General features: G+C 46.9%; 1 protein-coding gene across 5 annotated transcripts in view; it reads left to right on the top strand.

Annotated features, from left to right (window-relative positions):
• Window positions 1-26,114, top strand: part of AXIN1 (axin 1) — an 83,218-nt gene that overhangs the window by 46,179 nt on the left and 10,925 nt on the right. For all 5 annotated transcript variants that reach the window (XM_064390656.1, XM_064390657.1, XM_064390659.1 and 2 more), the window contains 3 exons: window positions 6,790-6,930; window positions 13,940-14,036; window positions 21,416-21,553. In XM_064390656.1, coding sequence (XP_064246726.1) covers window positions 6,790-6,930; window positions 13,940-14,036; window positions 21,416-21,553 — 376 coding nt within the window. The remainder of the gene's footprint in view (window positions 1-6,789; window positions 6,931-13,939; window positions 14,037-21,415; window positions 21,554-26,114) is intronic.

Here is a 26,114-nt window from a genome sequence, read left to right as displayed (position 1 = left end):
TGATTTTAAATCTGTAACTAGAGGACAAAATCCTTTATTGCACTGGGGTGATGAGTGAGCACAGCCTCGCCCTCCATTGGGAAGGAGGAGCTGGGAGGGCTGGTTTGGAGATGCACAGTCAGATGAAATCTTGAGGGACTTGTTCTGCAGTTTCCTTGGAATACAGTGGTTTCATCCTGTTGTCTGAAATCCTTTCCTAAGAAGGTTAGGGTGGTGATAGGGCTGTCCCGCCACAATATTTAGCCTATCTAGTCCTTATTTGCCTCCTAAGGCAAACATTTTATTTCCTGTATTTCAATTTCCTTCCTAGATCCTCTCCCCCACCTTGCTGTATCCTATGATCTTAATTACTGATTGCAATTAGTGCATCCTCTGTAAATTAGTCCTCCTGAGAAGTAGCATGTCCTTGGTAAATGCAAAGGAGTTAGAAACTGGAAACTCAGTCTGGTAAATCTTGGATTTAACTTTTGTAACTGTGCTTTAATACTTCACAATAATTGCTGAAGCTTCCCATAAAATAATCTCCATGTAGTCCTAAAATGGAGTTGAGTGGCTTAGAAGAAAAAAGAAGAGCCCTTATCTGTACTTTTAGTTACATTTTTATTTATTTCCCTTCTTCCTCTGGTGTGGGAGGATGAATACGCAGGGAAGAAGATACAGATTTGCAAAGGCAAGGAGTGCTAAAGAGCGTAGTTTTTTTCATCAGCTTTTAAAAGCCAGACTGTAATCATAAATTCCCTGATAGCTGGAGCATGCAGAAGTCGTCTTTAAGCCTACAAGTGACAGGCTGCTGTTGCTTTTCAAACTTCAGATTTCATTTTTTTGTAAGACACAACTTTGATCTGGTTCCTTTGTAATGCTCTGCAGAGCGCTGGGGCCGCTGCGCTCGCCGGCTGCAGAGCTGGAAGTGAACTTTCTTGGCAAGAGCCATCTGGAGACCTCAAAGAACAGATTAACTTGTCCAGAATTGATGTGATCTTTGAAGAAGCTGCCCTTGCCTGGAACACATGTGATTAGCCTGACATTGGCAGTGATAAAGTTGAGATGCACAGCGGTGTCTGAGTACCCAGAGTAATTGGGAAGAGTGTTAAGTGGAGCAACCCCAACAATCTGCAATCAGATTATCAGGTAAATCCCCAATTTTAACCTCTTGATCCGACTTTGCATCTTTAGCATAGATCAAATCCAGTCAGGAGTGAAGGTTTTCAGCTTTGCATCTTCATAGATTTTTTGTTCTTAGCTCCACAACGTTCCCATGATAACGGTTTGGGAGAAGCTGTACGATGCAACTTTTGTGGTAGTTGTTGGTACCACAGACTGGAAGCAGACTTTTCTGTTCAGGTGGTGGATTAATGTAATCTTGTAAATCAGACTCTGTAGTGGATGCTGTTGTAATCCCTTGTTTAAAGGGGACTCTGCTGCTGGGACACTCTTGTCAGCACGTGCTGTTTAGACATGCTGAAGGGATTTGCTTCAGCTTGTACATCATAAACCAAGATGTGCAGCTTTTAATTTGATTGACTGGTTGTGATATTGGAATGTGGAACTGCATGAAGGATATGACAGTCACCTGCTTGTTGGTAGATGTAAGTTTTGGAAATAAGTGGCTAGCTGGAGACTCAGCAACCTGTGATTGTAGAAGGAGTTTCTGTTTCTTGCATGGAAGTAAGTGTAACTTTTTTTTCTTTTTTTTCCCACACTTAATAAATGGAACATGTCAAAATAATGAGCTGGAAGGATGTCTCAGTATTAGACTGCATCCTCCCAATCACAAATGTAAAATGACCAGGGACACCAAATAAGAGTAATGCTTATTGCTGCTTTCCTAGAAATAGTTGTCTTCAGAAACACAGGACTACAAAAGTTTGAGCTCATTTTTCAGAAGCTGGTTGTGGAAAAGCAGGGTGAGAGCACAGAATGAGTAGTTTGGTCCCACTGAGTTGCAGCCCTGATCTGTGGTCTCAGGGCACCATCCTTCAGCCCAAACACCAGCCACCCGAAGAGGAAAGGAGGAATTGTGTCCGGCTGTGAGGCTGCTCACCACAGTGCAGGAGGGAGGGCATCTCAGCTTCTCCACCTGCCATCAGCTGTGGTGAGACATCTGGAGTGTCTGCAGAGCCCATTTTGGGGTGTCCTTCTGGGGCACTTGCCAACATCCCCAGAACTCCTGCAGCTCAGAACTTTCCATGGTGACTCATGAAGTTCGATGGTTATGGCATCTGGAAAATGGGATTTCTCCCATGTTCAAAATGAGCTGCTCACTAAAGCTGTGGTGAACAAAGCTTCAGACTATGGCAGGGGAGGAAAACTTCTGTAAGAGCTGTTTAGGGAGAGTGCATTGGAGTTTTATGGTTGTCATGAGTTTTTATCTCTTTGATTTGCTAGTACTGTGTCTCAAACAGCTGCCTCCTTGGTAGTGCAGGGTTTGGAGGAGCTTCCTGTGCCACCAGGGATTTTGGAGTTTTGGATCAAGGAAGTGGGGCACCCTTGTAAAAGGAAGCTTGCCTGGATTCTATCACAGCTTCAATTCTTTTGAGGAAAAATTTTCTTCCAGAAAATGTCAGTGCCATAAAAATTTAGCGCTGGAGCTGGAGAAGGTGGTAGCAATGAAAAATTTGGATTGATCATCTTCCCTGTTAAAATAGGAGCTGTTCCAGCCATGCTGGAACTGCTAGCAGGCTTGGGAAGACCATGGCTCTCAGACCTGCCAGTAGAGTGTTGTGCAACTTATTCCCTCCAGTGGAAATTCAAATTCTACAGAAATTAGTTGCCTAGAGGCTTTTCATCTTCAAGGAAGTTTTCTTCTTGCCTTAGTGGTTTTTTCCCATGCTTGATGAAGAACATCAGTGAAGGAGGTACATAACTGGTGAGAACCAAAGGGAGTGCCACTCAGATTTGGCTTTGGAGGCGGGATCAGTGAGCTCTTCCTCCCACTGTGGGTGCTGAAGGTGATGCAAGTCTTCCCCAGAGCACACCAGCCCTGGGATTTTTGCATAGAGCAGAGTAGCATGTTTGGCAAAGGTTGGGGACTTTGCATCTTGGATTTAAAATTGAAATAGCCATTGGGGGAAGTTGTGTGAGGGAGACTGGGGTTCCCAGGCTGGAAGGAAAAGGATGCCCTTAGGAGCTCAGGATGCAGTAAGAACTCCACATAGAGCAAGAGTACTAAAGAGGACCTCAGCTCTCTGCTTGCTTAGATTGAAACTCCAAGATCTGTTGGTGCTGAGGTCCCACGTGCTGGGTGCTTGGTCACAGGAGTGAGAAATCTGGAGATGGATGGGATGCAGCCAAGGCAACACACGAAATAAACCCAGAACAGGTAGAAGGAAGCCTTAAGGAAATTCTTGCTGTGTTTCTACAGCAGTTTAGGCCCTTGTCAGCATTACCAGAATGTGCAGTGATCAGCAGAGGGCTTTATGCAAAGAAAAGGCAGCTGGTCAGGCTGACTTACTCAGGTCGCTGTGATCTCTGTTATAATTGTTCCCTATGTGATTATTTTGAGGGTTGAGCAACTGAGAGCTGCAGAAGAGACATGCAGCTTTATTTCTGCAATGTATGAAATGTTCTGTGTTCATTTCAAAAATGCTCGTTGCTCTTTCTGTCTTAAAAAATGAAATAAAATTCTGGAAGGCTGCAGGAATTTTTGTGAAGTCTAACTTTAAATGCTCACCTTTCCTTTTATCGCCCTTATCAGTGCATGGAGCTCGGTATGTGAGGTTTTTAGCTGACATTTCAAATCGCTCTGAGGGTGCCTGAATCCCTTTTAACGCAGCCTCCCCTCCCAGATCAGAAGTGACCAGTTTTTTTTGTTAGACTCCATGTTCCTTTAATGTTTTCCTCCTAATAGATGTTGAAAGCGTTCTTCAGAGGCACGGCACAAAACATTCAAATAGTGATACGAGCCAGCTGAAGAGAGTTGTCAGGGAGAGAGAACATTAGGAGAAGGATTGAATACAGATGGATTCCTCAAAAGTAATGTAACCTGTTATGATTGCTTTGAAATCCTATACCCTCTCCATCTCCTTATGCTTACCAAAAGTTTACATTTGCATTGATGTATTAGAGTCAGAGCTAAAATGGAAGTAATCCCTGTTGTATACATGCTTAAGTGTGTAATTTTAGCTAAATACAACAGTTGTGGCCAAACCTGCATCCTCAGTGAGGAGACCACAGCTGGGGAGTGTTGTGGGAGAGCCCAGCCATTCCAACTCCTCCAGAGCTGTCAGGGACCTCCCAGGACCCATCTGCTCACTCTTGGTTCTTCAGCCTTCACAGCTGCACACCCAGCAACCTCTTCAGGTGCTCTCTGCTGCTTTGTCTTTGTATCAACAGGTACAAAGGAGAAATTGATTGCCCTGTGCATTATATTCTGTATATCTGAGTGCTTTCTTAGTATTCTGCTAGAATAATCCATGCCTCTTGCAGAGAGTCCTGGTGAAAGGTCCACTAGAAGTTGGTGCTATATTTTAATTGGGTTGTCCAAAAATCATCCTTGTCTTTGCCCTCAGGGAAGGCCTGAGCTATCCATCATTCCTGCCTCAATTTAAGAGGTTGTCTCAGCCTCCATCACACTGCTGTCATGTTGGATTTGACAGGAGGGTTGCACTGCACAGCACTCCTTTAATGTTCAGGACTGACCATTCTGCACAGGGAGAATGGCAGAAGGGGGCTGGTAAGGTTTTCACTTATTATCCCTTGCTTTTTAGGGTGAACTTGTTCCAATTATTTCCACTACTTGCCCTAGAAAGCTGTTCTGAAATCTGATGGAATATAGAAATGAGTTTGCTCCAGTGCAAATCTGCAGCAACTGACAGAAAGTTTGCATGTCTGTGGTGACTCACCATCCAAGGCATCCCTGTGCTCATCCCCAACTGACTCTGTGTTGTACCTGAGCATGGAGAAACCTCACAAGGTTCCCTTCTGTCAAATAGCCATGAAAAGCCTCAGCTGGCTTAGTTTTGAATGCTCTTTGCACCATTCTGCAGCTGTGCTAAGCTTCATCATCCAAGGAGAAAGAGTTTGGAGTTTTGGTTGGTTTGTGGCACACAGAATAGTTTTCTCTTTCTGAGAGCAGGGGAGTAATTTTTTTCTAACCAACCCCATAATGGACCTGAAACAATGTTATTTTCCTAGTGACAAGTGAATATCCATGACCCCTTGAATTACAAGGAAAACAGGTTGTGTGCTGAGGTCCCAAAGAGCAGGTGAATAGGATCTGGGTGAGCAGTGCATTAGCTGAAGGCTGTAACCCTGTCTAGTTCAGGTTTTCAAATACTTTGGTAATGCTTCCATCCTGGTACAACATGTGCTATATTTTACATAACAGCATCAAAAACCTCTGCCTTAAATGGGCTCTCTGCCAGTCCCAGTTCCTGCAGTGCCTGTCCTGCATTTATACTCCATACAGATATACACAAACTGCCAGCTTTACCCTTTGCTGGTGTCTTCCTCACCTCTGGTCCCTCCATTTGTGTGTTTCTCAGGGGTTTCCTTGTCTTGTCTAAATGTAAACTCACTGGGGCAGGGGCTGTTTTCTGTTGTCTGTAGGACTTTAACAACTACAGTAGAACCAGAATCACTTTTCTTGGCAGAACAGGGAAGCACACATTGCATGATGTGCCCTCCGTGGAGGTGTTTGCACAGGACCCATTGCAAATCACATCCACCAGGTGCCAATTACTGAGTTACTAAATAAAGGATGATGCTGATGAACTTTGTGATCTGAAGTGAAACAGGACTCTGATTTTCAGAGCTTGGAAAACCCAGGAATTCATCAGCTTCAAGATATCTTAAAAATGCTGCTCTTTGTGCAGAGGGGCAGGCAGGGAGAGCAGGGAATTAAGTGCTTTTTGGTTTATGTGAACATTTCAGCTTGTTCCTCCTTCTGGCACATTACAAAATAACTTGCAGGAGAACAAGATGCCTGCATGGCCTGTCTGTCCTGCAGGATGGCAGAGCTGGAGGCACATTGGCAGCAGTGACTTTTCTGTGCTCGTGGCAGAGTGAACATGAAAGAATTTGTGCCTGCTTGGTTCACAGGCTGCTTCACCATCAGGTCTCTTCCTGGGCAAGGAGCTCATTTCCCAGGTTAGCTCATGCAGGCAGCCTCCCTTCCTGGCCTTTGCTGAAGAGAAAGAGGTTGCCCTGCATGTGTACTTGAATAACAAGGCATGGCTTGTGTATAAAGCCTTCATAGATCCCTGAGCAGACTGCCCACTGGAAAAGCTGGTGTGATTAGGTGATCCTTCCTGGTGGAATTTGCAAGTGTCCAGTGTACCTCAGTGCAACACTGGAGGTTGTTTTTAGGTCCAGTGCTATGAGCAACAGCTGTTTCTTGCTTCACCTCTCTCCCTCTGCAAACGTGTTGGAGGGATGTTGAAGTAAGCTTAGAATGGGTGAGCTCTGCTACACATCCCTCCCTGTTGGAAGAGCAGAATCCTATTTTGACTAAGAAAAATGCTGTCTTGCTGTCTTACTGTCTAGGTATTGCTTTTAGATTCTCATAGAATGACAATGCTAAGCAGCTAGCCCATGGACTCCATAAACCCTGATGGAAACTGGACTTCTTCCATACAGTCTCATTCCCTCCCTTTATCTCTAACAGTGTCATCTTAATTACTCCATGAATTCCCTTTTTCTTGCAGTTATGAGTCAAATTGTTCATGGCTCTGTCAGTGCAACTTAGTGTGAACACTTCAGTTCTGTAGCTCATTGCTGAGGCTGGCGCTCCAGGCAGAGTCCTGGTCAAGGTTGTGTCCTTCTAACTTGACTCTCATTTTTCCCTCACAGGCATGGGTCGTGGAGAGAGCCTGTTAACCCCTACTATGTCAACACGGGCTATGCTTTGGCACCAGCCACCAGTGCCAACGACAGCGAGCAGCAGAGCATGTCCAGCGACGCCGACACCATGTCCCTGACAGACAGCAGCGTGTAAGTAACTGCTGGGACAGCCACGTGTGGCTGCAGCACTCTGCTCTTGGGTTGTTCTGGGAGAGTGTGCCCACAGCTGGGATGGGAGGGAATGTCTGAATAGGCCATGACAAGATCATTCTCACTGTCTTTTCAGTTACTTTGCACTGTGCAGGATACTCAGCCTTGCCAATTTTTGTGAACGTTTGCAGCATAAGATATTTTAGAGCCATCTAAAATAAATGGTGTTCAGTCAGAGTTTCTGCAGTGTTTCTTAAGCCAGGTGCAAGAACTGGTAATGTTGAATGACTTTGTAGTAACTGATTTGAGATACATTATCTTCTGAATGTTAGACAAAGTCTTCTGCTTACCTGGGTATTTCTCTTGAGATTTTATGCTGCCAAATTCTCAGAATCACAGAATGGGGTCAGGTTGGAAGAGACCACAGTGGGTTATCTGGTCCAACCTCCCTGCTCAAGCAGGGTCATCCTAGAGCAGATTTCACAGAATTGTGTCCAGATGGTTCTGAAATACCTCCATTGAGGGAGACTCCACAGCCTCTCTGGACAATCTGTTCCAGTGCTCGATCACTGCAGAGGGAAGAAGTTCTTCCTCATGTTCAGGTGGAACTTCATCAGTTTTTGCCCATTGCCTCTTGTCGTGTTGCTGGGCACCACAGCACAGAACCTGGTCCATCCTCTGAAACCTCCCAGCAAATTATGGCCAGTGATGAGCTCCCTCCTCAGCCATCTCTTCTTGAGGCTAAACAGGCCCAGTTCCCTCAGCCTGTCCTCATAAGAGATGCTCCAGTCCCTTCGTTGCCCTCCTCTGGACTCACTCCAGGAGTTCTGTGTCTGTCTTGTCCTGAGGAGCTCAGAACTGGACACAGCACAGCAGATGGAGTAACAGCTCAGTCTGTGATTGCTCTGCAGTAGGATTGGTGACTGACCAGTTCTAGTTTGTCTAGTGACCACTGTACTTTAACACAGCTTGTGCTGATAATTCCCAGCCAAATATGTTTTCCCTTTCTGTCTCTCATGACAGCACCCTGTATCTCACCCACAAGATGCTTTCCTTAAAGATGGTCTGCAAAGAAAGAAAAAAGGGGTTATGAGATTTTGTTGTGACTGCATCTCTGTGATACAAAAAAAAAGGATTTGGGGAAAAATATTCACTGTTTGGTCTGGTTTTTAGTAGTGCAAATGCAAAGTGTCTTTCTGTAGAGTAGAAACCCTTTGATTCTTCAGGCGAGAGATGACAGGTTTACAGAATTAGGAGAAGATTTTATTAATGGCAGTGCTGTAAACACAGAGTCCTCCAAGAGGCTCATTTAGTGTCACTGTGAGTGTCAGCAGCTGTCAGACCTTGTTGGAGCAACTTCCCAGCCTGTGCCATGGATGCTGTTGCTGGGTGCTGCCACAGTTCCCCCCACCTGCCAGAGTTCATACAGTGACACAGGGAGTGTGCAGCGTGGCCAGGGGGTTTCTGTGTCTGTGGTGGTCTTCCTGCCTGAGACAGTAGCTTGCTCATCTCTGGCTCCACGGAGGCTTGGGGCCATGTAGGAGCAGCTGCAAGTTCATTCTGCACCCTGACACCAGCTCCTCAAACATTATGTACGAGGCAGACCTTGGCCAAAGGGGCCTGGGAGGAGGAGGATGCCCCCAGGACAGAACCCTGTAGAGGACCACTAATTAAAGGCTCCATTTGATACAAATCCAGCTGCTCTGCCACATCCTTCTGCAATTCTTCATATGCATCAATTTATATGGAGGAATGCTCTGAAGCTAGCAGGAGTCATGTAACTTCTTGTTATCAGAAGAGACAGATGTAAGAACTCTTCAAAATTAATTAGCTTTTAGCACTTCCTCTCCCACTGGTCCAGCAGGCTCATGGGGCTGCACTGATGGTTATACCTGTGATAAGTTGTGAAAGTTTATGCCAGAGTTCTTCACCCTCCTAGTTTTTATTTCACTAGACACAGTTTGTTTTTTGCACAGGCAGAATAATTTCTTACTGGCCATCCTATGCTTCTTTTTCCTTTAGGCATTTTTTCCCTCCCATGCCCACCATAGGCTGCTTCTAGGACTTTAATTACCACCAATATGTGCACTGCCTTCTGCTAATAACTAACCCAATACTAGTGGTTCATTTTAAGTAAGTTTTGAATTTCTTAAGGGTGAACCATTCTTTCTACACCTCTCAAACTGGATCCATGCAGAATCCAAAACTGGGATTCTGGATGTACAGCCTTGACCTTTGGCTTACACAGATTCTGGCTGTTTTCAGCACTTGCTCTTCATTACATGATTTAAAACTCCAGCACCAGATTTTACTCGGATTTTACATGGCACTGCTGAACCTATCTGCCTCCTGAGTTTCAAAGGAATTTTTGCAGAATTGCTCAAGGCAGCAAAAATGAAGAACAACCAGATGAAGTTAAAGTAGGGACTCCTGCTGCTTGACAAGACTTACATGTCTCAGTGCTTTGAATTTAGGCCTTCTCTGAGGAAAATGGCAATAAAAGCCTCATTTGCTGATGAGCAGGGTTCTTCCCTCTGTGTGCTGTTTACACACAGCAGTCACACTCAATAATGAAGAAATCTGGCTTCTGCTCCAAGGCAGCACGTGAACGAGGTGTGATCCAAGGCACAAACCTCCATCAGACCCTCCATCAGAGCAAAGTCTGTCTGGACGATTGGGATGCAAACATTGGCTAACTGAGGAATGCTAATAAACCAGGAGAGCAAAGCATGATCTTCAGTGCTGGCCAGCTCTGGCCAGCGGAGAAAGCAGGCACAGAGCATTTGCTCCACCACTTCCCTTCCAAGCTTTGATGTTGGATTGATCCCAGCAACATGGGGTTTGGAAGTGGCTGCATGCAAAGCCTCTAGCAAAGACCTGAGCGATGCTGTGCCTGTCTCAGCTCCTGAGCTGGGGCGATTTTTTGGAAGCAGCCAGCTCACCAAACAGATTGTAAAACTGTGATGTTACAAGCACACTTACCTAAAAAGCCAGCTTTCAACAGGATGTCTTTCCAAGCACTGTTAAATATTATTGTAATGGGTTGAATTTATATAACAAGTATGTTATCAGTCCCTGTTGTTTGAGTAATTTGCTTTTGAGTGGCTTGAAAAACATTGCTCTTAAATGCCTGCGCTCCGCTGATTATTTTTCAGTCTTCCTGTGTCATAGGAATTCCTCTGCCCTTGTAGGCAAAACAGCTCTGGTCCTCTCTGCTGAAACCTGTTTTTATAATCAGCAGGGCAGCTGTGTTGTTTTAGCTGGTTTGTGTGGAGGCAAGGTCTGGGGAGGACACGGTGAGAGGCTCTGGTGAGCGCTCGCCCGGCTGCAGGTGGGGTCGAGTCACTCACCACTGATATTCTGTGCAGGGTCAGTGGTAAGGCAGGGATGTGGGGCTCTGCCTGCCCCGTGGGCTGCTCAGAGCCTGCTCCAGACTTGCAGCAGCATTTCCAGCACAGTCCTAAACTGCTCTTGTCTCATAACCCTTGCTGAGGATAGCATCTTCCCAAGTGGAGGAGGTGAGTCTGTGGGTGGGAGAGGTTGTCACAACAGAGATGCTTGAGGCAAGTTAAGGCCACTGGAGGTAGGAAGGCAGCAGCTGAAACCATTAAATCGCCATGTGATGTTCCAATTCAGATGCAAAAACACATTAGATCCATATCTATCTTGATTTCTTCAAGAGCTTACATGGTAAACAGGAGATAATGTCTCCTCTTCAGCCTGGTGTTGTGCTGGTGTTGTGCTCCAGCTGAACAATACTCCTTCCTCTTGGTTTTATCAGGTGTCCTGGCTTATCTTAGTTGGGAGACAGCTTTGCCTTTCCCCAGGCACTTGGGAAGCTCTTGGTGCCTGTGGGCTTGGCCAGAGGGATGCTCCTTCTTCCCCAATTCCAGTCAAACCTGCTCCAAGTAGGGATGGACAATCGCCTGAACAAAGGGGTTTAGGACAGTGGTTATTCCTTCACAAAGTCTTGCAGATTAAATGCTACTCCTTGGATGACTGGCCTTTAACCAAAATGCCTGGTGATTTTCCTACCATGCTTCTTTAGTGAGAAAAGTCTCTTGTGACAAAAGTGCTTTGATAAGAGTAATTGGTAGAAAATACCAGTTTGGCTGTGTATTTGTTTCCTGTCTTTCCTAAGGCTAGTGATCCAGAATTACCCCAGGTTTTCCTGTATTTAAACAAGTTCTGCAGCTTTTTAATTTGAAAGATCCCAAATTATTATTTCCAATGTGTTAGGCATAATGATTGGGTTTGAAGCCTGTCTAGAGGGGCAAAGATACCTCTTGTCAGAAGAGTCCAACTGTGCAGAGCCACAGCCAAACCAGAGGCTCTTGCAGGTTAGTTTGGAGAGGAGAGAAAGCCTCCACATTTCCCCAACAGTAAACTCATTGCATTATCATTAAATAAGCAATAGAAATACTCTTCTTCCCTCGTTGCATTTCAACGCTGAGCTTTCTGGTGCTAAAGAAAATCACATGATGAAACAAGGAAAAACAGTTTGGGAAAGTTTTATTTTAAAAGGAGATGTGCTGTTAAAAAAAAGTTTAAATTTTTTTCATATATATATATATATTATTTCTCTATCTATTGAAAATATCTCAAAGCAAGCTACCTGACAAAAGGAAAACAAAAGTATGGTATTGGTTTTTCTTGCTTTCCCCCCATCTATTGAATAAGGTTTTGTTGGGATAAAATTAAAGTGCTTATCTTTGAATTTGCTTCCTCTGGTTGAGTTGGCACAGTACATTGAACGAAGGAATGTTCCAAGTTCAGAGGTGGCATTGGGGAATCTAGTTAAAATGACATCAAAGGCAGCACAGCGGGGCTGAACATGTGTTTGAAGCCGGATAGATTAGAGGCCATTATCAGCCTTTCGCTACTGTGCTGGGAACAAAAGTCGCTCTTTCCGCTGGGACTGCTGCTGGGGAGAATTAAAAAAAAAAGAGAGAGAGAGAAAGAAAGAAAAATTGCACTTTCTAACATAATGCCGAGTTCCCTGCGAATGGCCGTGTGGCTTTAGTGTGTGAGTTGTGTTCTGGCACCCGGGTTTTGTGCGCTGGTTAAGCTGAAATGTTGACTATTGATGCCGACAAGCAATGGCTAAAATAATCCCCCAGGTTTTTCATTTTTCCCTCTGAAAACTTGCAGTTGTTTTGTTACCATCCAGTCTAGAAAAGGCCGCGTCACAATGCGGTGAAACTCTTTAACCGTTGTGATTCTCATCATTAAAGAAAATTAAGCCACCTAATGAACACTGTCATGATGCCTGAACAGCATCGTGGGGAAGTTGTCCTGTTCCCAAGCCGTGTCCCTGTAGCACAGCAGAGATGATGCTCCCAACACACTCTTCCTCCTGCATTACCTGCAGCCACTCACCAGAGCTGTAATTAGCTTGGCTCATTCTCTGTTCCCTCGTTTGTCTTCCTGCTAAAAAGCACTTGTCATTAATCATGGGGTTTGTTTTATTTTATTTTAATGGTGTTTCATTTTGAATGCCTGGGTTGTTGCATGAAATTAGGTTCTTCAGATGTAGGTTGGTGGTGATTCTGCCTGCTCCCACATTTCCAGGGAGCCAGCAGGGCAGCCAGCATGATGGGAATGGGAATGAAAGCTGGTGGTGGTCATCCTCACACAGGCTGGTGCTTGAAACTCAGGGGGTTTGCAGGCAAAACACCACAGTGAATTGTGTTTCTCTTGCCAAATGGCACCTTGACTTTAAAAATCTGTGGGTGAATCTGTTTGGTTTATGTTCTGGGGAAGCAGCTGGAGAGGGGGATAGGTGTTAAGGACATTTGGCCTGTGCAAACATCTCGTGTTGTGAGATGTGGCAGGATTGGCTCGTTTTCACAGCTCAAAGGGGTGCAGAGTTGGTAGAAGATGTGCCTGGGAATTATGTGGTAGCTGGGACAAACCAAATCCCTCCATTCGTTTTTACCCACCTCCGTAGCATTGCGTGGCCCTCCCAAGCAGTTACCCCTACTGAGTCAGGGAAATGTGTAAAATGAAAAAGCTCCAAATTGTCAAGCTACAAAATGGCATTTGTTTTTGAATTTGTTGATTTTCACCAGATAATACAAGGTCACCAGGAGGTGGGTCTGTGTGCTTTCATAACTGGGCTCCACTCACTCATCTTCTCCAGGTCCTTGTGTGTGAGCAGGGTGCTGGCAATGGAGAGAACAAAAATGCATTTCCTTTCTTTGCCTGAAGTCACACTTGCACAGCAATGCTTTGCCATTTGGGGTGTTTAGCAAAGCCTGGTGCCTCTGACCCACTGACCTCTGTGTACCAAGGATTGTGGCCACCACATTCTCCTTCCTCTGCAGAGACCTCTGTCACCACCTCTTTCAGCACAGGCACAAAGCCAGGCAGAGCTGGTTCACTTGGATGTGACTGCCCATGACTTCCCTTCCTAACCTCACCCAGCCTCCTCTGGGGAGGGGGCTGATTCTTCCCTCCAGCAACTCCAGTATCAAGCCCATAATTTCAGACTGAGCTAGAGATTGCCTTGGGAGCAGTGGAGCCTATACCTCCTTTGATAAGCCATTTGAGCAGCTGTCACGCTCTCTTAAAAATATATACCTTGTTCCCTGACTGAGCTCCCCTTGGAGTAGATGCTCACTGAGCTCCCACTCCTCCTTCTCCCCCCTCTCTTAGCTTGCCCTGTGGTTTAATGTGTACATTGCAGACTCTTTATAGAAATCAACCAACTATAAAAGGTACCAGGATGCAGTCCAAGTCCTTCTCCCTGCCCTCTGCCTTGAGCAGCAGTCGCAGCAGCCCTGCCTCACTCTGCTCCTGGTGGATGCTGTGTAAGTCCTCCTGGCCCAAATGCCAGAGCTTTTTTGGTTCAGAGATCTGCATGAGCATCGTTCCCTGCATGGGTACTCTGGGCATGCAAACATGAAGGGGTTTCCTGCGGGCCACTCTGTGTCAGCAAGGCTTGAGTGAACATTACATGTCAGAGAAAGGCACTAAAGCAGGGTGTGGTGTTGTTTTATTCCTGCAGGGATGGGATCCCACCGTACAGACTCCGAAAGCAGCATCGCAGAGAGATGCAAGAAAGTGCCAAAGCAAATGGACGCGTGCCACTACCTCACATTCCTGTAAGTAGCATTATCTCCTTCCCAGGGGTAAATATGCAAAATATGTGAGATCTCTAGCAGACAGTTGCTCTGCTCGTGCTTGAGTTTAATCCCCCTTAGTGCTGTATTCACTTGGGGGTGCTTCAAGATGACATACATTGTGCTAAGAAAAGGTTTGGAGCCTTCTGCCAAACTCACCATTCTGGGCTGCCCAAAACACAGAATTTTTCTTAACCATTCAGTCAGTAGCTGATTGTTTCTCCTGGATAAGAATGGAAGCACTGGCTGGTGTTTATCTGCAAGCAGTTCCATGCCCTCGGGTGAGCTGGAGGTGTTTGTGGAAGGTGTAGGAGGCTGTAGGACACGGAGGCTGATGCAGCTCTCAGACAAGGTCAGCTGGGGAGAAGTGCAATGGTCCCCAACAGTATTTCTGCACTGAGCAGCAAAAGGAGCTGTAACCTGTTCCCAAGGACTCAGCAAAGCTCACCTGGGGACACAAGGGAGGAGGAAAAAAAAGCTGCAGGAGTAAGTATTTCATTTATCTGACACTGTCTCTTTGGTTGCTCCAGGTAAGCAAACAGCCTTTGGAAGATGAGCACAACTGCTAGGGGTCTGCATCACCATCTGCAGCTCTGCTTATTGTTGTTTTCTTTTTCTGAGAAGTTACAGGTGACATTTAATATCTAGTAGGGAATAAAGGTGCTTCTTTTCCCTTTGGACAGCTGGACTCCAGCACAAATCAAATAGGGAGAGAAAAAGCCTCCATCTGTTTTTTCCAGAAGTGTCTTCAAACTTGACGCAGCTGTTCCCATCCTGCCTGCTCAAAGCAGCACAATACCAGCAGAAATACACCCTTGTTTTAATCTGATTTAAAAGAAAAAAAATCCACACCAAAACCACCACTCTTTGTTTTGCCTTTTAAATTAGATTATTTTCCTTAGATTTAAGAGGGTCTCCTGTGCTTTGATCACTGGGTTGACAATAAAAGCCCTGGCTGCAGACGCTCATAGCCATCCTAGCTCAGTCACCTCTCTTTTCACACAGTTGCTTTCACAGTGTGGTTGCTGTTGAAAAGGCTGGCTGGGTGCCTTTTTATTTCACTTGATGCCGTTTTTACTGTAAGCATGGCTTTGTTAGAGTTGAAATTTGAAAGCTTGGCCTTTATTTTTTGTTGTTATTGTTGCTGTTCCCCAACAGTGGGAACTACTGACTGAATATTCTCTGACTTCAAAGCTTGTCAGTGGCTTTACCTTTTGGATAAAAATAATAGTGGCTTTCTGTCGCTGGTGTGCACTGGCAATGCCTCGATGAACTGCAGGTTATAAACTCAGAGTATGAAGCATTAAATATGTATAGTGAGCTCTACTTTAACGAACTTCCATCTGCCAAACATTTCTTTTGTTGAACTGAATAAGTGTCATTCCAGCAGCAGTTCCTTGCAGGCTAATTAGTTTTACTTAGCATTAAATTTTATCGACCCTTTTGGAAACCAGCTTTAAAAACGGGGTAAAAAACAAGGTTTCAATTGCCCACCTGCTGCTTATAAATTTTTATATTATCCTATTTACCTACACAGTCTTTTAGAATTACATATTCCTCCTAAACTACACACAGACACTTCACAAGGAATTTTGTGAAACATCCACTGTTCCCATTAGGTTCTGCACTGTAATTTTAAGTCCCAGGGGAAAAGGCATCTTGACACATATTTATATGGGAGCCGAGGACTGAGAAGTTGGGTTAGTTCTAGTCTTTCTTCAGGGAATAAAAGTTTAGTTCAGACACTCTGGCACCTCCTGCCAGCCAATTACTGACACAGAACTGGCATCGACTTCAGAGAGGCACTGTTCTGCCCTCTCTTATCAATCAGCCAAGAAAGGAGAAGGTAATTAGACAATGTGTTTTGACAACACCAGTGTGAAATGTTATAAAGTTACTCTTTAAAATTCAGCTCTAACTGCACACTCTTTGAATTAAACAGCACAAATTAGCAAGGAGCCATGCAAATGTTTCTTCAAGTGTTGCTTTCTGAAGCCAGTGGTTGGGCTATCCCACAGCCCGTGGCTGAATCAGGCTGAACCTGGGGTTAGCTGCTTCCAAACGTGTGGCAGTGATGAAATCACAACCTCGGAGTGAAGGTCTTTATGGACTCCTATCTGCAGCATAGCCAGAGTCCATGCTGATAGTGCCTGCAGAATGCACAGCATGTTTTCCTACTGATAATAGGGAACCTCCTACTTCCGAAAGTCATTTCAGGAGTCCTTTACAGACCTTTCCGTTCCCTGACAAATGAGTTATGGGGCTATTATGCAAAATTCTGAAAGGACTTATATTGCTTTTAATAGCAGCACTTGTAGTTAAGTCCAGAAGCTATAAACTGCAGTGATTATATGTTCAGAGGAGGCTGCCCGCTGGTCCCAGCAGCCGTGCTGCCTCCAAGTAGTGACAGCGTGTGCTAGCTATGTGGAACACCCTCTTCAGCAGCAGGACGTGTATGGATGGCCCTGATCTGCATCTTCCACACTTAGCAGCTCACATCTTCCACACTTAGCCAGTTACCAGTGCTCTAAGTTTGGAAAAGTTGTGTTCTGTGAAGTGGCGCTCTGCCCAGGAATGCAGTGGGGGAGGCTCTCCAGCAAGCAGGGAGACCTCTGCTTTGTGCCTCTGGCAGGAACACATTACACAGAGAGTGAGTGTTGCTTTCATGTGGTTTTCCATTCCTCTCTTGGATTTGAACAAAGTCTTGGAGCACCAAGGAAGGCAAGAGAAGCAAGTTCCCAAAGAAAGGGAGAAAGCCCAGAGCACACAGAGCTGTACCTGGCTCTGGCATTCATCCGTTCCCAGGAGAGGATGGGAGATCCTCCTTCTCCACAGCAAATTCAGAGAAATCCAACCTCAAGCATTAAGAGCTGGTGTTTGGTCGGTTTGTTAACTGCATAAAGAATCCATTTTGTGATGTTCTTGCTGTAGCTTGGTCATGGGGTGGGAGCTCTCCTGTCCTGTCGCACAATCAAGGGTGCTGCAAGGTGGCTTTTGCAGTGTTCCTGAGTGGAACAGAAGGTTGTGAGTGACCACTGGGCTGTGCTGTACAAGTGAGGAGTGCACAGGAGGAGCCTGGTCTCGTGCTGCCTGGATAACTGCAGCTAAATGAGCTTTCTGCTCCTGTGAGTTGGGAACCTGCTCGGAATTCCCATCGGCTGTTTTATGCCATTTTCCTCAAACAGCAGGACTCCTTGCTAATCCCTGAATACTGCTAAACTGGATGCTGAAATCCAGCTATCTGTGAGCACTGCCACAAGTGTTTCTGGTATGGAAACACCATTTATCCGTTAAAAATTTATGTCACAGAGGAATGCATTAATCTAAGAAACATGGAGGTTCAGAAGTTCTTTTCTCTTGGCTTCTCTAGCCTGTCATCTTCCTTTCATTTCCAAGACTGACTTGTGATCTAACAACAGCCCCTCAGGCATCATGGAGGCATCAAACCTCTTGTAGAAGAGGGAGATTTACCAGCACAGAATTCTTTGGCCCAGTCACATCTGTCAGAAACAGTTCAGCCCAAACCACAGATCCCTGGAGCTGCTTAGCAAACCTCTACCCAGTGTAATGTTGAAAAGCTTCCTGTTTCATCTTGGAGCAGTTGAGGCTGATGCTTCCCAAGGGGAACCTGCAAACTGCAGTGAGATTCTTCCCTTTCAGCCTTTTCACATTTCAGATGCTGGTGTGTTCTGATGTGCAGCTTGGTCCTTAAACCTCTGTTTCTCAAGGAAGGTGAAATCCATCAAAACCCAAGAGCTGCAGCTGCCTCATGGAGCAAAATCCATGGAATTCCCTCTCCATCAGCTGCACGAAAGAAGGGGAAAACGTGAGGGCAGCTGCCTACTGGAGCTATTGGAGAGTTTGTGTGTCTCACACGTTCTTAGCAGGCTGCTTCTTCACAAAGGTACCAGAGCTTCAGACACTTCATGTGTCAAGGACAATGTTCTAGTGATAGATACCCCAAGAAATCCTTCTTCAGAGCTGTCACAAGGGAAGATTGCTCCATCTAGACCAGGTCAAGCAATTTCTATTTTTCCCAATCCACCTGGTATTCAGCCTCCTGTCTGTTGTCCTCTGCAGCTTCCCCAACTCCACGTGGTTTGGTTCTGGACACACCTATCTAACTGGTGCTGTTAAATAAAAGTAGATAGGTAATTAAATAAAACATTAGGCTAAACAGTATTTTAAAATGAAGCACTTCCTTTCTGAATTGTTGATGTAGAATGTCTAGAGACCTCATTCAGACTGAAGGGCTGGATCCTCAAAAACCAGCCAGCTCTTGGGACAGACCCTTTACTTGGAACAAAGGCATTTGGAGCCCTTCTGATTTCAGAACAATAAGCAGCTTATTTACAAGTCCCTTGGCAGAGCTCTGTATGCCCATGGGAAGCTGGGGGCAGGTTCAAAATCCTGAAGCCCTGAAGGATCCTGCTCTGGGTACAGGCTCAGCCTGGCTGGTTTTTGATGGAGCATATTTCCCCTGTCTCCCTTCTGAAGTCAGGCCCATCATTTGATAAAGGCTTCAAACACTTTGTTGTCTTAAGTCTTTTGAACCAGGTCAGTGCAATCCATGTTTGCTGTCTAGAGAGGCAGAGAGAGCCCTCAGCAGTTATCTGTATTGTTTCAGCACAAGGAATTTGCATTCATTATTCTGCAATACTGTTAGTTTTGAGGAAGTCTGTGTAGCTCATCCTTTAAGCTGAGAATAAAGTCAGACCCATAGTGATGTTCAGAGCATCATCCTGCTCACCATCTCTCTTGAGTTCCCCTTACAGGACAGCACAGGGTGTGTGCAGCTGGTATCCATAGGGTGAAGTGAGGTTTATTTCAGTTGCACTGATCTCGGATGCTCTGGGAGACCTTTGCAGAGGGGGCTCCATCTTGCACCCTCAAACAGGCTGCTGAGGCCCTCTACAAGCTGTTGTGCTGAGTGGGAAGCTCCAAGGACAGGGCAGTGGGTTTTGCAGATGCAACAGTTTTTCACAGAGAGAAGAAAACAAGTTCATCCTGAAGATTCCTAGGTTCAGTTATTGTAGTTTCTGTAGTTGAGCTTCAGTCACCTCCAGACATGTGGATAAACATGCTGAGGTATTAGTTGTAAAAGACCCAGAATCACCTTATTTTGAGTTCCCTGGATACAGCATTGTTGGGCCTGCAGGGAACCACCTTGTGGTGACAGGATTAGGACACTCAGGTTAGCAAACTTCAGCCCTTGCACCCACTGCTACCACAGGTTCAGGAGAGGCTTTGGTTTGGGGTGCTGCCCTGCATCAAAGGCTAGGGAAACAAAGGGTAATTCTTTCCCAGTTGTGCTTGTCTGTGGCAGCTGCACCAGGGAGATCCAAGACTGTGAGTGCTGAGCTCTGAGCTGCCTCTTATTAGGCTCATTAAGTGTCTAACGGAGCAGGGCCTGGTGGTGCCATCCATAAACAACCACAGGGAGAGTTGGCATCTGAGGTGGCAGGAGGGAGGGAACACGTCACCCAGCAGGCTGGGACTTGTCAGGCAAGGGAGAGAATTCCCTCCTTGGGAATTGCTGCCGTGGCCTCACGAGGAAGGGTGGGTGGTGGTGGTCATGAGATTGGGGTTTCTGAAGGAAACAGGATCCCTTAGCCAGAAGGGATCCCAGGGCTATGCAGGGGAGCAGGGAGACAGCCTGAGAAGCTCCTCAGGGAGTAACAGAGCAGGAACCAGCTCTGCCACATCTTCCCCCGTGCTGGAGCACATCTGGAGCCTGTTTCTGCACCACACAAAGGTGAAACATGCTACTTTGGCCTCTCTACCAATGTTTCCAGACTGAACGTAACTTTTGTTGATTAAAATCTTTTTTTGCAGTTTAGCTTTTCATGATACAGGCCTTTGGTTTGCAGAGCTGAGGTCCTGGTGGCACTAAAGACATCATCCCAGGGTGGTGACATCACCTCCCTCATGTTGTGCCCTCTCCAGTGGCTGCAAGGATGAAGGGAATGGCCGGGGCTGTTCCCAGCTCAGATGGGTCACTGGGATTGAGATTTGCTGGCAGGCTCAGGAAGACCCATCCCTCCTGGCAAACAAAACAAACAGTGCTTTAACTGGGACCTCTGCAACCCAGCTGGGGTGTCATGAAAAAGTCTTGAGCTCCTCAGTGTCATCAGTGGGTTCTTGCTGCCTCTGGTTTTCTTCCCTGCCTTCCAGCTGGCAGAGACAGAAAAGCCAGTGTGATTTGCATACTTTTGTCAGGTTTTGAGGCAAAGCAGCATTTTAGTGTTCTGCTTTGATCTTCTGGCTGGCCTGGGATAAATTCGGGTGGTCTCTCATCCTCCTTTAAAGTTTTCAAGCTCAGTGTCTGCTTCTGATGCTGCATTTGTTCTTTTGCTGTGAATTATCTCACATCTTCACATTTAATTTTGTCTCTGGTCCTCTAGAGTGTATATTTCTCCCATGTTAGTATTGAAATATTTGAATGGAGGGTTTTATGCTGTTGAATTTCCAACTATTTTTCCTCCAAATTAAATTTTTATCTCTGCTGCGTCTAACTTTTTCTACTATTTCAAAAAAGTAATACAGAAAGGATAAAAATGAGGGGGAGAATGCAGCAGCTGATAGCTTCATACTTCACTACACAAACTTCTTATCCCAGAACCCAGGAATTTAGGGTAACAGAGTAACTCAGCATAAGGAATCAAGAATGTCCTTGAACTGCCATAAATATTCATTTATCCACCCAGAGCAGGCAAAAAAATGGCACCTCTGTGCTTGTAAGAGTGCTGTATTGATAAAGCAAGCACGGAATCATTGCACAGCTCTGAAAAGCTGAGATGCAATCCTGTAGGATCCTCCAGCAGGAGAGGATGCTTTGTGGGAATTGGGACCTTGGCTGTGGGCTAGATTTGCAGAGATTGGCTATTGCACACTGATCCTCCTGCAATAAGCTGAGTAAGTGTTCACCAGAGTCCTCCCTTCTACCAAACTGAAAGCATAACTGCTATAAACAGGAGGTTTGAGAGGTTGAAAGGTCTGTACATCCTTTTGCCACCCTTTGAGACTGGGATATTCCTGTTGACCATGTATCCACTGGGAGAAAAGCAAGCACTTCTATCCCTGAGTGGAATTTGGTGCCAAAAGAGCTTTTTGAATTGCAGCTCCAGAAAACCTTTCCCTTAGATGGGGTGGTGTATGGAGCTGGTGCCAGCTGAGGAACTCGTGGAGGTGGTGGCTCAGCTTCCAAGCCCCCAGGTCTTGAGCTGCACCTGAGTGCCTGCCAGCCTGTCCTCCCCCAGCTCCCAGCGGAGCGACCGGCATTTCCAGTCCTCAAAGGCTCCCCGAGAAACGTGGGATTCCTCCTTCATCCTTTGCTGAGCCCTGCTGTGTTCTCCCTGCAGCGTACCTACCGAATGCCAAAGGATATCCACGTGGAACCAGAGAAGTTTGCTGCAGAGCTGATCAACCGTTTGGAGGAAGTACAGAAGGAGCGTGAAGCAGAGGAGAAGTTGGAGGAGCGCCTTAAACGCGTTCGAGCGGTCAGTGATCTTCTTATCTCCTCTGCCAGCCTGGCACTCTGCTTACCCTGTGCCACAGGGAGCTTTCAGCTGCTGTGCAGGCAGCTGGGCTGGCCACTTCCCTGCTCCACTGCCGTGGGCATCTGTGGCACAGGGCTCCTGGAGGTTCCTGTAGCCCCTGCAGCTTCCACGGTGCTGTTCCCCTATCTGTGCAGGGCTCTGTGAGCTCCAGTGCTCCTTCCCTGTGTAAAATACCAGCCGTGGCACAGCCATACCCACTTCTGCCATCACTCAGGGGCTGTGGATGCTCTCCATCACCTTCTTTGGTACCCTGACTCACCTGAGTTTGTGAGCAATCCCTGGGGACTCTGTAAGAGGGGTTCACCTTCCCATAGGAGGTTTTGTGTGATCTCTGTTTCCCCCAGAGAACAGTGACCAGATGACAGATGATGTAATGCTTGGGGATGTTTGTGTCTGCTATCAGGCCATTTCTGCCACAACCAAAAGGGCTCTGCCCATCAGTGCCTAGCACATCCTAGAAATTTTGGAAGTGGTCAGGTGCGACAGTGAAAAACTTTCCTGGGCAGAATAAACACACTGACTCTACTGGGATACCTAACCAGTGTCACTGAGTGCTGAGCCCTGCTACTGCTGGGGCCCCAGAGCCTGAGGATTTGTTAGATAAACCATGGGAAATGTGCAAGGCCTTTAGATCCACAACAAGCTCCAAGAGGGAGTGAGCGAGGTCCTGGTCACCTGGAATTCCCTGTGTGAGACCCCTGTTCAGCAGTGTTCACATCATAGCTTTTCTTCTGAGACACTGCATCTCATGGGTACCTGCACATCTTGTGGTGGGGATAGAGGAGGGATCCCAGAGGACACCATGGTGTTACTGAGCATCACTAGTTCAGTGTAACCTGCTCTGTAACCTGCAGCCCTCCCTTAAAGCAGAGGTGTTGGTGGCTGGCTCAGCTGGCTCTGTGCTTTCAGGGAGATTGAGCTTTTGGGGCTCCAGGAAAGAACCTTCAGCCCCGTTGGAGTATTTTAAAATGCTCATCTAAAAGCTCTTTGAACAGGAAAAAGCTGTAGGTTGTAGTGTTAGCCTTAAACTGCATCTGCATTTCAAATGCAGAGAACAGAGGAAGGCAGAAGGATCTGTAAGGTCCCATCCATCTGCAGGTGTTTTCCAGCAAACTCCCTACACCTCTGCATCCAGCCAGAAAAGGCCAGCCAGGTGTTATTTTGGGATTAGATTCCTGTTCTTCTGGAATTGCACTGTTCTCCTGTCTGGTGACTATTGCTTTCTAGACAAAGGAGGTGTAATCAGCAGCATTTTCTGCTAACACAGTCCTAGAACACACTTCCTCCTCCTCCTCGTCCCCATCCTCCCATGGCTGTGTTGCAGCCCCCCCTGTACTAAATTACATTATCCCAGCCCTCTGCCTCCTTGAAGAAGCTGCCAGTAGCAATACCATAAAATCAGCAAAAACCTATGTGCCAGAGAATATATTTAAGTCTGTTTAAACACATTTTTGTGTGACTTAATCTATTTTTAAACCCAGGACTCCCACTAATGCTATATATTAAACCTCTTTGCTGTCTCCAGAATGTATTTCATTGACTGGCTGGCATCTGGCATTAGCCATTCAGGAAAAACTCAGAGTAAGCAATTGTAGCTTTTTTAGGTCAGCACTCAAGGTGCAGGAGCTGCTGGTATCAGCAAGAGGGAGAACTGGAATCCTGATAGATCACAGGGCTTTTTTCTGTGACCTGAACACCAGGGCTGCAGGGTAACCTTTTCCCAGGTCTGTATGGCTCACTGCACAGCAGCACAGAGAAAACCAGCAGCATTAGTCACACTGAGCAGTTACCAGCCTAACAGAGAAGCTGGAAATATTTTGCAAAAGCCAGGGGAAAAGATTTTTTCTCCCCTCTAACGAGCAGCCTGCAGGTTCCCTTTCAAAGCCTCATCATGCAGTAACACTGAGAGGAGGCATCTGATTTGAAGCCAAATGTCTTTTCCTGAAAAGACTGTCAGGTTTCTGCTTTACAAAAAAGCAAATGCTGAATTCACTAATTATTCTGAGAAACGTGGGAGAGGATTAGAGGATGTGTGTGTTCCCATATTAGTTTTTGAGACACTTCAGCCTCGTGTCCATGAATGGAATCTGCTGTCACAGAGATCAGTATTGGATCATACAGATCACTCAGAACTGAACAAATGGAAGATAAGCCAGGGGGAAGCAAAGCCTCCAGTGAGATTCTCAGTATTTGAACATGAAACATTGCCTGAGTAGAGAGGGAAATCATTTGCATGATGATGGAAGAGGCTCTGGTGCTTAGCAGAGTGTTTTCCTTTCCCAGCCAGCTGCAGCCTGATGGGTGGGACCGGGGGGAGGCAGGGGAGGAGGTTTGCAGCGAGGTGTCGCTGCCTGTGGCTCATCGGTGCAGCTCTCGGCTCCCCGTTCAAAGGGAAGGGCACCCCAAGCCCTGCCGGGCAGTAAAAATAGCTCAGCACTCGGCAAAGTTGGAGCCGCAGCTCTGCCGGCGGGAGCTGCTGGAGGAGCTCGGTGACAATCGCGTGTCAGCCAAGCACCATCTAGTGGTGATGGCAGCGGGCTCCCTGCCCGCTCGAGTGCCACTGCCCGCCGGATGGCTGCCTGGTTGTGCCGGGGTCACTGCCAGGGTGTGCCAGGGTCACTGCCCGGCTGTGCCAGGGTCAGTGCCAGGCTGTGCCAGGGTCACTGCCCGGCTGTGCCTGTGTCACTGCCACACTGTGCCAACATCACTGCCACGCTGTGCCAGTGCCACTGCCTGGCTGTGCCTGTGTCACTGCCCAGCTGTGCCAGTGTCACTGCCACACTGTGCCAACATCACTGCCAGGCTGTACCAGGGTCACGGCCACACTGTGCCAGTGTCACTGCCCGGCTGTGCCAGGGACACTGCCCAGCTGTGCCAGCATCACTGCTAGGCTGTGCCCAGCTCATCTCCAGGCTTTGCCCATTGCCAGGTCTTGTTCACTGTCAAGCTATGCCCAGATCTCCACCAGGCTCATTTCCATGCTTTGTCCAGCTCATTGCCAGGCCTTGCCCAGCTCACCACAGCAAGGTCCCAAAACACACCTCCAGTGCCCACTCCATGGATGTTGTTTTTTTCACTGCAGTCTGAGCAGTGAAAAGATTCAGCAGAATTGGTTCCTACAACCTTGACTCAAACCCTTGCCCTGCTTGAGGAGAGACAGCAGGTTGGGATCAGCACCCCAATTCCTTCATTCACTGCTGTTGTGGTGTTCCTCCTTGATGTGAGGTTGAGGCCAGTGCTGGGGGTGGTAAGGCAGGTTCCCATAGATGCACCCCAGGAGCAGCTGCTCCTGCCTGTGGTCCTGCTTGGGCTTCAGATCTTCTCAGTGACACAGATGAGCTGAGCTGACATGAACTGAGAGCCTTTTCTCCCCTTAGCCCATCCTGGTCTCAGTCTTGAAGCAAAAGTCCACACTAGATGCAGAATGGAGTTCTAGGCAGCCAGAGGATTTCCCAAATCCCAGGCACCCATTTGGATGGGCCAGCCTAGGCTCTCACTCTCATGCCACCCTGCTCAGGTGTGACAGCACTGCCAGAGTTCTGGGCTGAGCAGAAAGGACATGCTGCCATTCCTCAGGGATCTGTGCCAGGGTCAGGTCCTGCCCTGAGCATCAGTTGGTGTTTAAACCTTGGAGGTACCAGCTGCTGCAGCCTCCCACGTGCTGAGGGTGTCACTGGATGTCACAAACTGTTAATAAATGCTCTCCTCAGTGGCAGGGATGTAGTCAGCACATCCCTCACCATGCCTTGTCCCTGAGCTCAGTGCCCAGGGCTGGTGGCTGGCGAGCTGTGGCCTGTGGCTGTAGATGAAAGGTGCCTCTGAAGCTCCTCAGAGTGATCTGTAAGTGCTGTGTCCCCTCCAGACACCAGCATCGTGTCACGCCCCCAGGCTTACAGCGCCCGTGCCTTTGGCACTTTGAAAGCCTGGCATTGTCCCTGCTTCAGGCCTGAGCCCCCAGGTGTGACACTGGGAGGAAGTCTGTTATTTGCTTTCTTGCTGTGTGGTTGGCAGCTGAGACTTTGAAGCTGGTTAGCAAGTGGTGGATGATGGCATCTGACAGGCAAAGCTGATGGGAGTCAGTGTTTTCCAGTAGATGCATTTATCTGGCAGGGCAGAGATACCCTGTGCTGCAACTGATTTCTTTACTGTGCCAAAGGAGGAAAAGAGCAGGATTAAAGGACTCACTGGAATCCTGCTTATGTAATTAAAACAAATAGGAATCCTGACTTCCAATAAAGAAACTTCATAAATACCTGAGTTTATGTTGGAGCGTAAAGTAGTCTGTCAGCATCAAAACTGTGGCTGTCAGCATGGAGGAGTTTAATTCTTCCTGGCAAGGACTTAAGAGTCACTACCAGCGTGTCCTAGACCAGTGTGAGCTGCAAGAACAAGCAGTTAGTTCCAACCCATTTCTTTATCTGCACGAAGTGTTTCACTCCAGCCTTAGCATGCCCGGGAGAAATCAATGTTTGATTTCCAAAACCATTCATGCGGCTGTCAA

The sequence above is a fragment of the Passer domesticus genome, chromosome 15 (assembly GCF_036417665.1).
Source record: "Passer domesticus isolate bPasDom1 chromosome 15, bPasDom1.hap1, whole genome shotgun sequence".
Classification (NCBI taxonomy): domain Eukaryota; kingdom Metazoa; phylum Chordata; class Aves; order Passeriformes; family Passeridae; genus Passer; species Passer domesticus.
Note: the sequence above shows the minus strand (reverse complement) of the source record. Positions and strands in the feature narration are given on the sequence as shown.